Source organism: Balearica regulorum, chromosome 5 (assembly GCF_011004875.1).
Source record: "Balearica regulorum gibbericeps isolate bBalReg1 chromosome 5, bBalReg1.pri, whole genome shotgun sequence".
Lineage (NCBI taxonomy): Eukaryota > Metazoa > Chordata > Aves > Gruiformes > Gruidae > Balearica > Balearica regulorum.
In genome coordinates, this window is record NC_046188.1 from 58,837,695 (window position 1) to 58,854,536 (window position 16,842).

General features: G+C 37.3%; 1 protein-coding gene across 6 annotated transcripts in view; it reads left to right on the top strand.

Annotated features, from left to right (window-relative positions):
- ZNF143 (zinc finger protein 143) overlaps positions 1 to 16,842 on the top strand; it is a 45,005-nt gene that overhangs the window by 27,433 nt on the left and 730 nt on the right. For 2 of the 6 annotated variants that reach the window (XR_012835794.1, XR_012835793.1), the window contains exons 10-17: positions 1,803 to 1,928; positions 4,926 to 5,105; positions 6,229 to 6,456; positions 7,729 to 7,877; positions 9,573 to 9,734; positions 11,673 to 11,819; positions 14,970 to 15,088; positions 16,133 to 16,239. Coding sequence is in view for 4 of the 6 variants with exons in the window: in XM_075755142.1 (XP_075611257.1) it covers positions 1,803 to 1,928; positions 4,926 to 5,105; positions 6,229 to 6,456; positions 7,729 to 7,877; positions 9,573 to 9,734; positions 11,673 to 11,819; positions 14,970 to 15,053 (1,076 nt within the window). In the remaining 2 variants the exon portion in view is untranslated. Of the gene's footprint in view, positions 1 to 1,802; positions 1,929 to 4,925; positions 5,106 to 6,228; positions 6,457 to 7,728; positions 7,878 to 9,572; positions 9,735 to 11,672; positions 11,820 to 14,969; positions 15,794 to 16,132; positions 16,240 to 16,842 lie in introns of those variants that run through there. The other 4 variants (XM_075755142.1, XM_075755143.1, XM_075755145.1 and 1 more) reach the window with 3 other exon arrangements.

Consider the following 16,842-nt stretch of genomic DNA (forward strand, 5'->3'; position numbering starts at 1 on the left):
TGAGAACTGCAAAAAGGTCATCATTTCAGCTAGCATAGCATATACAATGGACAGAGAATTTAACTCTTAGTTACTGAAGGAGGAATGTGGTGAAACACTCAGCACTTTCCCTTCCTTTTCACTTGTCATGCCACAGTCAGATTTTATGTTGAAAAAATAAGCCTTTCTTAACATGAAACTAATAGTATAAGTTAAATGAGGTGGTAAGAAGCTGAACCTGGTGGCTAGAGGTAAATACCCGATCTTCTTTACCGAATTTGAAAGGAACTTTGATAGAAGATGCTGTTTTAAGTGTTCTTTATTGAATTTGTATCAGAGTGACATTTCTTATGAAGTGAACTCTATATTTCATACAGACTACTCTGTTCATAAATGATGCTCTCCCTGAGATTGAATTTGATCATGCAAAATGCAATTATGAAGACTGAAACATGGAAGAAAGTGAAAGAACAAAACTTACTTCAAATTTTATTCTTTTACTTTGTAAATTGATGCTTAGAAAAGTTAGGCCCTTTAAAAAAAACAACAAACCAAACCAAAACTCAGGTGTTTTTAAAATAACTTCATCTGATCTAATATATTAATACTATTTCTTTGAATAGAAACAAGCAAAAGAAATGCTGATGAGAAACGTCAAAAGGGAAACCACCACACTTAAAAGGTTGCACCTAAGTTTAATTGCATAGTGTTTGTAAAGGGATTTCAAAACTGCATAATGAAATATTCTCTTCCCTTGCAACAGACTAATGTATGGCTATAAACAGCTGTTTGTTTATTAATACCATATTTTTGGTCAGAGCCATTGTACCACTGTAGTTTAGCAATCCTTGCCTTTGATAAAGTTCATTTTAAGTACTGGATGCTCTTGGTTTAAATATTAAGAACTCTCCTGGGTTGAATCATGACTTTATTTTAGATGTAAGAATGAATTAATGCTCAGCTTGGTAGACGTGCTTTGTGTTACTAAAACCATCAAGAACAGGAATTTCAGCTGTTTTAAGGAGAACACACTGTGAAACTAAAGCAGGTGCCATCTTCTTACAGACCGTTACTTTATTTTGTAGAAATACATCTGTCACTTGTGGACACAAGTAAAATTCAAGTTCATTTTCTGAAACAGCTGTTTCAGGGTTCTTTAGTCATGACCTTTTCAGGGAAGTGCTGAAAGGACAATCTTGGTAAAATGCTCTTTGCAAAATAATTTACAGAGGGACTGATCCAAAGCTCGCTTTAGACTGGTAGAGTTTTTGATGACGATCAGTTCCTAAAAGTAATCTTAAAGGGAATAAGTATCCATGACTGCTATCAGTTGGCACTTATATATGTGATATTGTTAATGATGTGTTTTAAAATAATTAGAGTTTAGAGCCTAGATAGCAGTAGAACTTTTACTGCTGACTTCATTAACGGTACTGCTTTTTGTGTGAGAGAATAATTAAATGTCATTCGGATGACAGTAGTGGTAAGAGATAAAAAGTAGATGGAATACAGAGCATACAGTTTCCTTAGAAGACAAATATTTGTCCACGTTATAATCATTACAGTTCATCCTTTTGAAGGGAAGGAGAAGCATTATGAAAATGTACTTTCTTCATAAATGAAGGATGAAAGAATTTCTAAACTGTATCTAGAGTTCTGCTGCTCTGTGTGGTAGAATAAAGAGCTTGTGAAGAGTGAAAGAGCAAATTTTACTCATTAGGGAGCTTCCTGATTGGAATGGCAAGCACAGCTTTTGATGGTGATGGTTTATGAGTATCCTGATTTTGTGTTTATATTACTATAACATCCTTTCTGATCTTCAGGGTATGGGTTAAAAAGTCACGTCCGAACGCACACTGGTGAAAAGCCTTATCGGTGCACAGAAGAAAATTGCACCAAATCATTCAAGACTTCAGGAGACCTGCAGAAACATATCCGAACCCACACAGGTACCATTATCACCTATTACTTTTTTTGTTAATTCACTTAGGTGCTATTTTTTTTTCTCTTTCATCATTCTGTGACTCTGTAAAACAGCATGTGTATATTCTTTTTCTGAAGTGAGCTCAACAGCATTTCAGCATGGTAAGCATTTACTGCAAACCAGTATGCTTCTCTTGGAAAAAGTGCTTAAGCATTTACACTGCTATTGCAAATGCCCTTTTAGCAGTGTGTCACTTACATTGTCACTGAGTCGCTTGGTGCCTTTACAGTTTCATTTCAGCTGTAACAGAAGAAGGAACTTTTTCTCAATAAAATGGCTTGCCTTTTAGAAATGGCATCAGCGTTCTTAAGTTTTGGTGCTTTAAGGTAACTTGCACGCGAGCTTCACAAAGGTCGATAGTTCTGAGCTTGTTATCCTGATTTCTCTTCTCTTCTTGCGGCAGAAAAAATATCAAAAATATCAACTGTTAGTAAAACTTTCAAATGCATAAAAATTAAAATCTTGCATTTTGTCTAAAAAAAAAAAAAATTCATTTGAAAGCCGAAACACAAATAAATTCTAGACCACATACACTGCACTCCACAAAGGTCTATTGGCGCACACACATCTAAACAAGTTTGTACAATGTCTCCTTTGCTCCTGAGATCTCAAAAAAAGGGGGAACCCCCCCCGTGTAAATGTAGGAAGAATAATCTATCACTTACTAACCTATTCCTTTAAGTATATTTACTTGCCCGCTAGAACACGGACAAATTTTTTCCACGGAACTTTCTGAATCTTAAGGACTGAAAAAGAACAAAATAAATATTTTTTTTCTCAGATTAAAAAGAAGGGGGGGATAAAAGCAGGCAATAAAAATTATAAAAACTCAAGATTACTTTGAGATAATTCTGCTTTCCTGAACTTCCATATTCAAAGACACTCTGTTGGGATTAGCGCTATCTTGATGTTAAATTGGTCATCAGGATCAAGACATGAACGTGTCATCTGTTTTCAGTTCTACAAGAGAACTGTTTGACGTTATGTAGTACATCAAGTACAGACTATGAACGGAAAGATTTCTGTGGTATGGACAACAACTTGATTAGCTGTAGACTGTTTTCTTTACTTCTTTATGGCCATAGAAGTTGTATGGGAATTTAATCGCTTTAATCTAATTTAGCAGTTGAGACAAAAGACTTGAGCCAGCCCTGTGTAACCATTTACCCATTTGAACAGTATTAATAATACAATCATAGACTCCCAGCAGTCCAGGGACCAGAGTTCAGGAGTGTCTTTTTTAAGATTTATGAGGAGTTACAGGAAGCCAAAGAATGAGAAGAAAATTGCACCAAGTCCTCTCTGCAGATGGATGGAGCAGTGCATGCTCATACCCTATGCAAGCTGCAACAGCGTACCAGATGGAGGAAAGTCTGGGCTCTGCCCTCTCTCCCATGGCTCTGAGACCTTTTTGTTCCTTTATCATGTAGAGCAGGGTTAGCACTTTCTTAATTTTCTGCCTCTTTTAGCCAAAAGTGATTTTTCCCTCTCTTTCAGTGGCAGTCCAGTCTCACTTTCTGTTGCCATCAAATGCTTGCCTCAGGTTCCTCCATGACTTCCCTAGACATTACTCTTCTAGTATCAGAAAAGCTGGTGTGGAAGGTTCCTCCTGACTGCTGTGGGGTAGAGCTTGAAGGCTTCTGATTTGTTTTGCGTTTCTAGTGCTAGAAATCTCGGTCACCTAGAAACCGGTCGCTTTTCTAACAAGTACGTTAGAAACTTAAAAGCTGGCTTTACCAACCGGTTGGATGACATTCCTGCGGGCATTCTTTAAGAGCAATCTGTTTTGGTTTCTAATGCGGGAGTCTGGTGTTGGGCGGGGTTGATGCTGCAACCCTGCTCCTTTCAGGCAGTGATTTGAGGTCCTGGGCTGAAGCAAGGATTAGGGGAGCTATGGTAACACAACACTGAGGCGTGTAGGCTTTAATACGCACACACTGCCTTGGCAGGAAGCTGAAAAACCTTCCCGAAACAGCTGCCCTGAGGAGTGAGTTATAGTTTCCTCTGCCAAGGAGCTAACTGCTTTGGAGTTTCGTGGTATTAAGGTCTCTATCAGGACTTTTTTTTTTTCTGTCTCAAAGTACTTAATGTTGTATCTGTAGTGGTAATCTGCCCTCTTTTGCTCTCAGATTCTTCTCCTTGGTAAGCAGTACAGTGGGTGGGATGTACTTAGCTCTAGGAAGTGTGAAATTACAACAGGACAGCATGTCAGGAGGCTCGCACTTCTCCCAAGTTAACACCCTTCACTCTCCCTCTTTTGCCTTGAGAGATCTGAAAGGTCAAGGGGATTGGGGTATTAGACAGGGCTTGGCCTAGTGCTTGTGAAATGTTTTGGTGCAATGATGTAAGTTATTGTGCTTTAAATTTATATTACACAAATAGACTTATTTTAAATAGAACTTGTATTTGTGATTGCTTTGGTTTTGGGGTTTGAAACTTGAGTTTCAGGGCTATGTCTCTTTAAAAAGTTGGTTCTTGTGTAAGTTTAAGTATTTCTACAATGAGTTACTAATCTGTTTGTATCTTGGTTATATGCTAAATCATGAAGGTTTTTTTTTTTCATTTTATGAATTACAATTGATAAATGTACAAATGGTATGATACACTTGTTTTGGATAATGTATGTATGAATTGGGGGGGAGGGGGAGTGCTAAGTACATGTTAGAATATGGACAATATGGAAGCTAGCCCAAGCAACTGAATCTCTTTTATACATCATAAAGTACTAATCTAAATGCTTCTTACTTTAGTTTATCAATTGCATGATTTCCCTGAATTTTGCCAGTTTTGGCTAAATAGTAGGACATTCCACAGTGGCGTGTTCATGGTATTTCTGACTGAGGGTCTCAAAGACAGAATTCAGTAGATTCCTACATTCAGTCTAAGTGTAACTTAGGACTTTTATTCTTTTATAACTTTTGCATGTGTACCTGTTCTTTTTTTTTTTTTTTCCCCCCCTCAGGTGAAAGGCCCTTTAAGTGTCCCTTTGAAGGATGTGGCAGGTCATTCACAACATCTAATATTAGAAAGGTTCACATCAGGACACATACAGGTGAAAGGCCTTATTACTGCACAGAGCCAGGATGTGGGAGAGCTTTTGCCAGTGCAACTAATTATAAGAATCATGTGAGAATACACACAGGTATATGAATGATGTTTTGTTTTTTGAAGTGGAATCTGCTTGGAATATGCTGTCTCATTCTCCTTGTGAACACTGTTTTGGTGCACTGTAATTGGGTATAGTCATGTTTATATGACCTGGCTTGGTACTTTTGTTTGGGCATCATCTCCCCTCAGCTGAGGATAGTTAAGCTGTTAGGTTTCACACCTTGCTGTCCAGGCAGAATAATTTTGGTTTGGATACGAAGTTCTTAAAAATGAATACAAACCCTTGTCTTCAGTGGACATTGGGCTAAATCTTTAATATGGTCCTGGGACTTGCCTCCATTGTGAGCTGTTTCTTAAATAACAGTAAAGCACAAGTCTGAGCCTGACTTTAGCTCACTGTTGGGAGTCACCCTTTCATCCCAGCTGTGTTTTCCTTGCTGCTGGAGCGGTGGTCAGAACCTTCTTCTTAAAGATTGGAGCTGAAAATACTTTTCCAACTTGATTGTCAGGGTTAGTCAGCAGAAATAATTGGCACAAATTCGAAGGTTTTAAAATATAAAAGGAAGTAATAGCTGTATCATCTTGGTGGTCTTTATATATTTTATAGAAGCACAGCAAGTTTCATACAGGTACGTTTTGTATCTCAGATTATCTTTTTAGTTTATAATGTAATTTGGACATTTGTTTCATTGATTTTTTAAATGAAAGGTGTTTTTATATGAAACCATAATTGTTTAAACATATGCTTCCTATAGATTTCTTCAGAGTTTAAAGGCTCAAAAGTGAAATTGTACTAGTGTATCAACGTACCTGATCATTGATGAAAAGTATGGCGCTGCCAGTAATAAAAGAACAAAATTCTCAATATGATGCCAAACTGACATCGTTGCTTTCAGCATGTATCATTCTGTCTTCATCAGAAGGATGTTTTAGATGGAATAATAGGGAGAAAAAAGGGCTCAACTTTTACTGGCAGTAGTTTTTTAAAACAGACAGTGAGAGGCTGCATCGATAAACTTTGTGAGCTTGAATTTCACTGTTGCCTTTGAAATTGAAGCATGGTGGGTAATGAAGGTGTGTCACTGAATATCATTTGTGGACGATTTTTTCTGTGCATCCTGGATAAAGTGCTCTCTCCCTTTTGTTTTTCCATACAGGGGAGAAGCCCTATGTCTGTACAGTTCCTGGTTGTGATAAACGTTTTACAGAGTATTCCAGTTTATACAAACATCATGTTGTACATACTCATTCCAAACCATATAACTGTAATCACTGTGGGAAAACATACAAGCAGATATCTACACTTGCTATGCACAAGCGGACAGCACACAATGACACAGAGCCCATTGAAGAAGAACAAGAGGCTTTTTTTGAGCCACCTCCAGGTTAGAGTTTCAGTCTTTGAATCCCTTGTTTTAAAAAAAAAATAGGCTGGATAATATTTTGCTGTTTTTTTATAACCAAGGAAATAAAAGCATAGATAAAAATCTGAAGTACTTAATAAAGTTATTTAACTTCTTTGTAGGACTTTTTAGTGTGGTAGGCAACTTGTAAACAGAAACTGAGAGAGTAATTGACCAGATCATAAACTCATTTATAGCAGTCCTGGGGATAAGAGAGAAACTGGAGTTGCAGTCCCAGCAAAACTGCTCATAAACATGAATGTGGAAAGGGATCTGAGAATCTAAAACATTTTATGTTTGCAACCTACTGGATTTTTCCTAGGAATTTTTCTAAGAGTATGTATAACACCATGGTTGGTGATGGTCTTTTGTACAGGAGTAAGAGCAGTGCTTCAAGAAAAGGAAAATCTGCCTTTGCAGCACCCTGATATTGTGCTGGTTTTGCTGTAGTTAATAGCAGGTTTCTGTAAACTGTCCCAGAGGCAAAAATGAAAATAAGCTCATGTGCTGCAGTACTCCTTAGAGTATGTTTTTCATGGTATCATGAGTATTGAATCCTATGACTATGAAAGATCAAGCTGAAGGAAATACTGTGATAGGACAAATACCACTTGTCAAATTGTGATTTTTTTTAAAGATGTGACTGAAGATAGGAAATACATGTGCAAACTGTTCTGTTTAGAAAAGTTGTTTTACTACATGAATGTGAGAAACTGCATTGAATGCCTCAAGCAGACTTGCTATAGTCTAATTCCTTCTTTTAAAGGAATGATAAGATTCATTTGCTGAGGTTAAACATTTATTAAGATAATGAACTTACTTAAATCTTCACACAAAGGCATCACTGTGTTCTTCTGTATGTTTGTTAATTAATAACTCCTTTTTAAAAGCTGCCAGTTGTGTTTGCATGGAACCTCTTGTATGGAGAGGTTAACATTAAATGAATGAATTTGAAATGTGTGTCACTGGTTTAATATTTGCTTATAAACTAAATGTATATTTTCTTTATGTGTAGTATTTATGTGTGTTAAAACTCATTGCTAAAAGATTATACTCTGTGTTCCCAAAACAACAGCATTTCTGAATCTCTTTTGGTATCTTTCCTTCATTTATTTTTCTCATCTTTCCACTACAATTTTTCCATTGGAGCGTTTAAAACCTTCAAACCAGGCTGGCACTTAATCCTTGTCATTTGCTTTCCTGGCAGCATTTAGAGTACGTAAACTATCCTCTTGCCTTCTTTGTATCAAACAGGTCAAGGTGAAGATGTTCTCAAAGGCTCCCAGATAACCTATGTGACAGGTGTAGAGGGAGAAGATGTAATTTCTGCACAGGTTGCTACAGTTACTCAGTCAGGATTAGGTCAACAAGTAGCACTAATATCCCAGGATGGAACCCAACATGTAAGTAACCACAGCGTTAAAGAGCTGACAAAAATACGTTGAGAATTGAGGCAAGTGTTTGCAGATACCCCACGTGCTTTCTAAGATCAGTTAGGATTCTTAGTAAATACGCACATGGGTTTCTTAAGGAAAGAAGCTTCTTTGGAGCTGGGTCAAGATATGTTAGGGTTGGGCCTCCTGTGGAATTAAACCACATATTCTGACATCTGAAACTGTATTAATATTAAGCTAGATTTTTTTTGCTATCCTTGTTATCTTTGTCACTCTTAAAGTAGGCATGGACTATTTTAACAATTGTTATATATATACAGCCTAGTTTCTGAGGTTTCTCAGAATTTCCTGATTATTCTATTAGTATCGGATGATCGTCTTCACTGTTGTCTTGTCTGCACACACTTTGAGGGAGTGGGAAATATTTCTAGTCCAGTGCCTGCTTTACAAGCTGTTTGGTAGTGTGCGGTTCTTACCATTTCTAACATAAACAAGAAGATAAGGAATGTTTTGCTACTACCTTCACTTGAAAATTCCTATGGATTTTTTTTTTTAAGGATTCCTAAGGATCTATTTTTTAAGGATTTCATTGGGAGGGGATTTCAACACAACTCTTCTGTTTAGCTATGGCAATGTATCAAAGGCATATGAGGAAAAGTTTATATCTCAGCTGGAAAGGCAGCTGAAATGCCAGTAGCAGATGAAAGATATCTTCTAAATTCAAATTGGGAATGAAATACTAAAGGGGGCTGTTATATTGCTAGCCCTGAACATTGCAGCGATACTAAGTGACTGGCATTTTTACCCTCTAAAATGAAGGCCTGCAGAAGCCTTGACATGGAATTGTCACATTTATTTAAATTATCCTTCAGCTTGACTTTAGTTCTGGGATGTTTTATTACCTTGTAAATCAGACATCAAATCACGTATCTCATGCCCTAATGCATTTATAGTGGAGACATCGGTAATTTATGTCATTAATTCTTTATGAATTGTTTATTCGTGGTTTAAATTCTAAGCTCTCATAGGCCTCTTTAGTATTTCCATTAAGATAAAAGTATGTCAGGTGGTATTACCTTGAGTCACATTGTCCATTGTGTAAGACACATGCATAGATAGCCTATCATGCGGTTATTTGGGATGTGATCTCATTAATACAGAGTTGTAGATTCTGGAGGCAAGTATGCATCCTTTCTCTTATTACTGAGAGCCGTGATTTTATTTCTGTAAACAGGTAAGTGTTTCTGAAAGGTCATGGAATATTAGATCCCAGTCAATAAGATGAATGCGATGAGAGCTCTTTGTCCAAGATGGGGACTTGGCCAAAGAATGATGGCGATTCTCAAGGAATGAATGAGCATGCCGGTCAGGAAGCGGAGTAACGGCTACTAGATCTTTTGGCCATTATGTTACATGTGATCATGGCTTAAAATATTTTTTCCACACTATTATGAACAAGTTGCCTGTTTGATCTGGATTGCTACACATTTTGTTTCAAATGAAGAAGCTGAACTACCAGGAGTATTCCTGCTGAACCAACTAGCAGGAATTTGATAAATGCTGTTACACTTCAAATGCATCTCATTTTTTTTTCCAAACCTTACTTAAAAACGTATGTTATGTTACCAAAAGCTAAGACTCAAGTATGACTTGAGCAGCAATCAAACCTTCTTTCTTTACTTCAGGAATTATTTTGTGTTTCAGGTCAACATATCACAAGCAGATATGCAGGCTATTGGCAATACTATCACTATGGTAACACAAGATGGCACCACCATCACAGTCCCTGCCCATGACGCTGTCATCTCTTCTGCAGGAACGCATTCCGTAGCAATGGTTACTGCAGAAGGCACTGAAGGACAACAGGTAAGATATTATCCTGCACACGTGTGTAATCTTCTTTTAGAAGATTGTGGTGGGTTGACCCTGGCTGGGGGCCAGGTGCCCACCAGAGCCACTCTATCACTCCCCCTCCTTCACTAGACAGGAGAGAAAAAGTACAACGAAAAGCTTATGGGTCGAGATAAGGACAGGGAGAGATCACTCACTAATTATCGTCACGAGCAAAACAGACTGAACTTAGAGAGGGAATTCATCTAATTTATTACTAAGCAAAACAGAGTAGAGGAATGAGAAATAAAATCAAATCTCAAAACACCTCCCCCCACCCCTTCCATGTTCCCAGGCTCAACTTCACTCCCAGCTACAACCTCCGCCTCCCCTCAGCGGCACAGGGGGACGGGGAATGGGGGTTATGGTCAGTTCATCACACGTTGTTTCTGCTGCTTCTTCATCCTCAGGGGGAGGACTCCTCTCATCGTTCCCTTGCTCCAACATGGAATCCCTCTCACGGGAGACAGTCCTTCACGAACTGCTCCAGCGTGGTATCTCCCATGGGGTGCAGACCTTCAGGAGCAAACTGCTCCAGCGTGGGTCCCCCACAGGGTCACAAGTCCTGCCAGCAAACCTGCTCTGGCGTGGGCTCCTCTCTCCACGGATCCACAGGTCCTGCCAGGAGCTTGCTCCAGTGTAGGCTTCCCACGGGGCCACAGCCTCCTTCAGGTGCCTCCACCTGCTCTGGCGTGGGGTCCTCCAGGGGCTGCAGGTGGAATCTCTACACCCCCTCATCCTTCCTCCGTGGGCTGCAGGGGGACAGCCTGCTTCACCATGATCTTCACCACGGGCTGCAGGGGGATTGCTGCTCTGGCGCCTGGAGCACCTCCTCCCCCTCCTTCTGCACTCACCTCGGTGTCTGCAGAGTTTCTTACATCTTCTCACTCCTCTCTCCAGCTGCAAAAGCTCTCCCTAACTATTTTTTTTCCTTCTTAAATATGTTATCACAGAGGTGCTGATTGGCTTGGCCTTGGCCGTCTTGGAGCCGGCTGGCATTGGCTCTATCAGACACAGGGGAAACTTCTAGCAGCTTCTCACAGAAGCCACCCCTGTAGACACACACACCCCACACACCCCCCGCCCCGCTACCAAAACCTTGCCACGCAAACCCAACACAATGATGATACAAAATAGGCACCTAAGCCATCACAGTTCTGTCAGTCACATAGTTTTATTTAAGTAAAGCAGTTTTCAACACCCGGCCATAGCATTCCCATCAGGAGAGTATGATGTGTTCTAGTCCACATCAACGTATGGCTGAATGTTTTAAAAACAATTGAGCACCAAGAAAAAATTCTGAGGTACCAGTCTGGTAATTCAATTAGGTGTATGTAAAATAAGACACAGAAATGCTAAGTGTTTTCCCCAAAGTCACATAGTAAATGAGTGGCAGAGCTAAGAGTATAAACCAGTATGAACTGTAACTTTATCACTTAATATTATGGAACTGTAATTTATTTGGCAGATAGGAAACATTTGTGTAAGTATATATTTGCAGGGGGTTTTTTTAATATACAAATACAATAGCTAACTTTTTTAGTAGAAATACAGTAATATAATTTTTGATCTTTAAGTTAAAATGCATTCCACAGTCCTAAAACTGTGCCACATGAAAATGAAGATACTTACTAATCGCTGTGCTCTATATGTATAAATAATCACAGGCTTACAGGAATATTTATTGAACTTTCGTGCAGTTCTGAGGATATTTATGTTTTGAGAGCTAACAGATAACTTTGAGAATACAGCAATGACAACTTTTCCTAAAAATTTATCTTTTGCACAATAAAATTTTGCTCGTGAATAATCACAGCTTTGAATTTAACTTTAATTTTGAAGACCACCATTGTATGAGGTCAGTAATGGTAACAGATCTGTCATCCAGTTGATTCTTTTCCTTTGGTCTCGAAGGTTGCCATTGTGGCTCAAGACTTAGCAGCATTTCATAGTGCCTCATCAGAAATGGGACACCAGCAACATGGGCACCACTTAGTGACTACAGAAAGTAGACCTGTTACATTGTTGGCTACATCCAATGGAACACAAATTGCAGTACAGGTAAGATGGTGATAAACGTGTTTTGGAGTGTTTCCTTCCTCTAGAGCTAGAAGCTCCTAGTCATGTAACAAAACGGTTCAAATAAGATTGGCTTCCCTGATAAAATAGTCCATAACCATATGATCTCATATTTTAAATAATATATAGGGTTAGGAAGAAGAAGGATAAGCACCTGATTTTCCAAATCTACCTGTAGAACTTCCAAAAAAGGGGAGGGCCAAACTTCAGGTCAACTGAGTCATGCGTGGAGTCACAGGTTTTCAGTGGAGAAGTGTTTTCATTCATCCTTCAGCATTACATGTAGAGCTTATACATATAAAGCCAAGCTCTCAAGGGTAAATTGCTGTGAACTTATACAGATAAAATTACTGAATTTATGTTATTTGAACCTTGAAATGCTAATAGTGAAGACATGTAAACAGTTATACAGAAAGATTAATAATCAGATATCTCTGGAAAAAGTAACCTTCTGTTTATGTGTCAAACCAGCACAGTACAAGCAGCAGTCTCTGTAAATAGTTCCTCGCATTGTCCAAACACTGTAATGAAAGATAATTTCTAAAGTATTAAAGAGTATAATCTAAATCAGGCTAATTTAAAGAAGGCGGAAACCAAGCACAAATTAAGGTTTGACCTAGAAAGCAACCGAACCCAAAATCTAGACAAGTATTTTCATGAATAGTTTATTCAGAGGGAAGCTTTGCTTGACTGAAGGCTGAACAAAACTTCTAGGGCAAACAATGGCCAGTATGCTACCTTACTCAAACATTAAATTAACTATGTGTATATTTTATTTTTGTTACATATGATATGATGGTAGGTTAATAGAAGCTTTTGGAAATTTTAAACCTGGAAGATTAAATATTTTAAAAATTCATCTCTTTAAATGACATTGCAGTCAAGAGTCAAATAAATGACTGAAGGATCTTGGGGAAATTGCCATCCAATGACAGAAGCCCATTTAAAACTCAAAGTAAATAAAAGGAGTTGAATAGTTTAAATTTTGGGTGTGCACAGTAGTATCACTGGCAAGGTGCCTAATAATTTTGGTCACCTCATAGCCCTCTTGATTCTGTGCTTAACTATGCGCATAAATAAGAAAGCAGTGGGAATATAATGAAGCTACCGTTGTAGTCAAATTTACTGTGGAATTGGTACTCAACACTTTGTGGGTTTGATCCTGTTGTTGTCTGGGTATCACCACAGCCGTACATTTTATTCTAGAGAACACGGAAAATGACAGGAACCATACATCCTGAAACAGTATGCAATTAGGAGGAGGATAATTTTCATGGATGTGATACACCCTGTGAATTTCAAAGAGAGTGGAGTATATGCAACTGTCTCGAGTATGGTTTGCATAATGGGCCTTAGTTCTGACAAGTATCAATACCAAGAACATCAGTGTGGCTATGTAGAGAGGAGATGCTCAAAAGAGTTTCTAAACAAAATGGTATTAAGCAGTATAAGTTAATATGTGTTCTTGGAAGGTTCTTGGAAATAGCTTCAAATAGAAAAAGAAATGCAGAAAATGCACTCACAAATTTCATTTCCAGGGTGTAAAATACACTCAAGTAGCAGCAGCTTAAGTCTGGTTCCTTCAAACTTCGTATTTGCTGAAACTAATATAAGATCAAAACCTTTGAGCCTCAGGATTAATGCTCCAGTCTAAGTGTACATATGCTCGATGCTCTCTTAAGAGCTCAGATTGAAAGGAATTGTGTTAATATATTCAAGCAGAAATGAGAGATTGTTATTTTCCCCTTTGTTAAAAGGAAAATAGCAAATCAGATGCTGATTGAAGAGCAATGAAAGTAGAGAAGCTCTTAATTCTGAACTCCAGTCTTTTGAGCTAAGCTGGCAGTCATCAAAACTGCCTGTAAGAGAACACATATCAGAAGGCAATTGTTTTGCATGAGAGGAAGAAAATAAAGTAACTTGCATCCTCAGCAGTGTGTCCTTTGAATGAAAGGAAAACATAGGCACTCTCTGTGCATGCCCCTCTTTTGTTACCAGCAGTGAAGCTTTCGGTGAAGTATCTTTATATTAATTAAACTTGAAATATACAATACAAATAGAAGAGACAGAATTCAAATTTAGAATATTATTGATTGTTCCTGAGTTCTTGATTGTTTCTCTTTTGTACTTTGATACTACTAAATGAATCCATTTGGTTTCTAAATACTGATAAAGCCAGTAGACTGATAGCCAGATTGAAGTCCTAAGGAGCTGCTAACGGAGCTGCGCTTGAGTGGCTCCAGAATGTGATATCCAGTGAATGTAAAAACAAGTTACAAGTGATATTTAGAACTGTCCCATTGGGTCTATCCATCTGTCAAATAATCTGGTTTTACTTTTCACACTCTCATACATCTTTCTCTGGAGCCAATAGGTAGTGGCCAGCTTTACGTTTTTGTTAGGTTGAGGTTGTGTTCAGCATTCCCATCACTGGATGTACATGCATGGTGTACATATTATAAAACTCCATGGATTCTTTACCAAAACTGTGTCTAGTTTTCTTTATTCAGGGTTGGTTGATGTTGCTTCTGACAGTGTCAGATACATCAATGGCCTTGTAGCTGCAACTACAAGATTTCCTCTGAACTACTGTAGAATCAAACAGTGTCATCATGACTGCTTTTTTATACAGTTGGGATTGTGCAATAAGTATATGCAGTTTATATATATTAATGTCATATGGTGTTCTAAAGAGCTAACTTTCTGCAAGAGAGTTAAAAAAATGAATATTTGTTTTGCTTTACCAGTGTTAAAATGTAATTCAACAGTCACCATGGCTTTTGAAAGCCTTATCTTACCTTTGTTATATCTGCCAAGTTGAAATATCATCTACTTTGTGATGAATCATGAAATGTGTTTACTGTGCAGCAGTTCTTTTGAAGAAAATTTATTTGATATATACATAGAAACTCAGTTTAATCTGCAATCAGAAGCTATCTTAACTGTCATGCTGATTAGATAGCTGGTAGTATATATGACCCAGAAGAGGTGTGACAATACTGATCACACTTATTTGTGCTAAAGTATTGACCCATATCTAGATCTTTGGTTTCATCTTTAATTTTATTTTTACACATTTGTATCCATATATAACATTTTGGATTTATTTATGTTTAAATGCATTTGTTTCAGCTGGGAGAACAACAGTCTCTGGAAGAAGCCATTAGAATAGCCTCCAGAATACAACAGGGTGAAACACCAGGGATTGATGATTAACTTCTAAAACTGCTACCAGAACAATAGAGTGAAAGGTATTTTATTTTCAATCAACAAAGGTCCATGCCAGCAGCAACCCATAAAAACTTTGAAGTTCCCCGCTCATTGATACTGTGTACACATTTTATGCAAGAGCGAAGAACATTTTGTAAGTTTTGTGTACATAACCCTTGGAATGGACTGACATCATCTACTTTCAACCGTTGTATATTCAGGAATATGGAATTAGGATTATATAGTAAATTTCCTTGTTATCCTTTCACCAGACTTCAGACTGGTCTACAAGCAAGTGAAAAAATTAAATAGAAGTATTGGAATTAATTTTTAATGTCATGTACAAATAATGAAGGCATTACTGAAGATTTCAAATGTTTAAAATACTATTAAAAATAATCATTTCAGGAACCCTTACAAATAATAAAGACAACAAAGCCTTTTAAATTGCATTCCGTAAATGGAAAAGTCTTGGATTTTGAGCCTACTGTAAATCTTCATATTTTGATTTGTTTCATACAGATTTGAATACTCTTTAGATTATCCACCCCATCTCATTCATTGTAAATACAGACTGTTAATGCTGGAAGTGCTAATTATATTATCTTTAAATTGGATTATGTACAAAGGAGAAACTTTGGTTGTTCAATATTAAAGGAAGTAAATCTAATGATTTTGTTTCTTTACATATTTTACTTAAGATGTTGCTCTCAAATTATTATGCAATAAAATATAGCAAGATTGTATTGTCTAGATAGGATGATATTGTCGTGTGACGTACTGTTTTACTTTTTAATGAAACTGAAGTTCACATTATTTATTTACGGCCTTGTATAAATTTTTCCAAAGTTTATTTATCATAAACTTAAATTTTTGACATTAATTTTGATCATAATCCACTATAGTGTACTAAGTAATTAGTGTTAATAGTTATTTTAAACATTCTAAAATACTACAAGAATGATTACAATAGTAATTAGTCAATTGATTTTGATTAAAAAGTAAACTACCTGTTTTTAAGAGGAATATTTTCAAACGGTGCGTTTGCAGCATACGTACAACTACTAATAGTCTATTTTCAACAGTTCTGAGTGCCTGCTGCTACCATTCAGTACCTAGGATATGCTGATAATCAGTGCTTTTGAAAATCAGGACACAAGTTACTAGAAAAAAGGGATTAATTAATGGTGATGTAAGTACAATGCTCCTCTCCACCTATCTTTCTGTAAAGGAAAAAAATCTGTTGTAGATATGTCTACCACATACAGTAAAATGTAATTTTAATTTTTTTATATGAAAAAGTCTCTTTACTCTTGTCTTGTTAGTAAGCTTGTTAAGCAAGTTAAAATTTTTTGGCTTCATGTAAGATTCAGTGCTTATTTTAGATGAGTGTCAAGAGCACTTCTGAAACTGAAGCCTCACCTTTTACCTTCTCAAGGGAAGGCTTAAACATCTTCTGGATGAAGTGTCAATCAAGTAATCATTTTATAAGTATTGTGAGGTACACATTTTGCATAAAAAATAAAGTCCATAACTACATACCTTGAGGTATTTGACCTGAAAAAGGCCAGGTTTGAATAGAATGAAGCTAATTTATTGTGCATTACTATATCTGTGTGGGTTGCAGCCTTTTATGTTTTTCATACAGATGGCCAACTGAAAAGTGCAGTGAAAGAATACAGTACTGTGGGATAGATGTGGACAAAGCAAAGACTATTCTCTAGATCCATTACAAATTAAAACTTCAAAATACTGAGGTCGTCTGTAACTTTTGTACAGGATTGGGGCTGCTTGC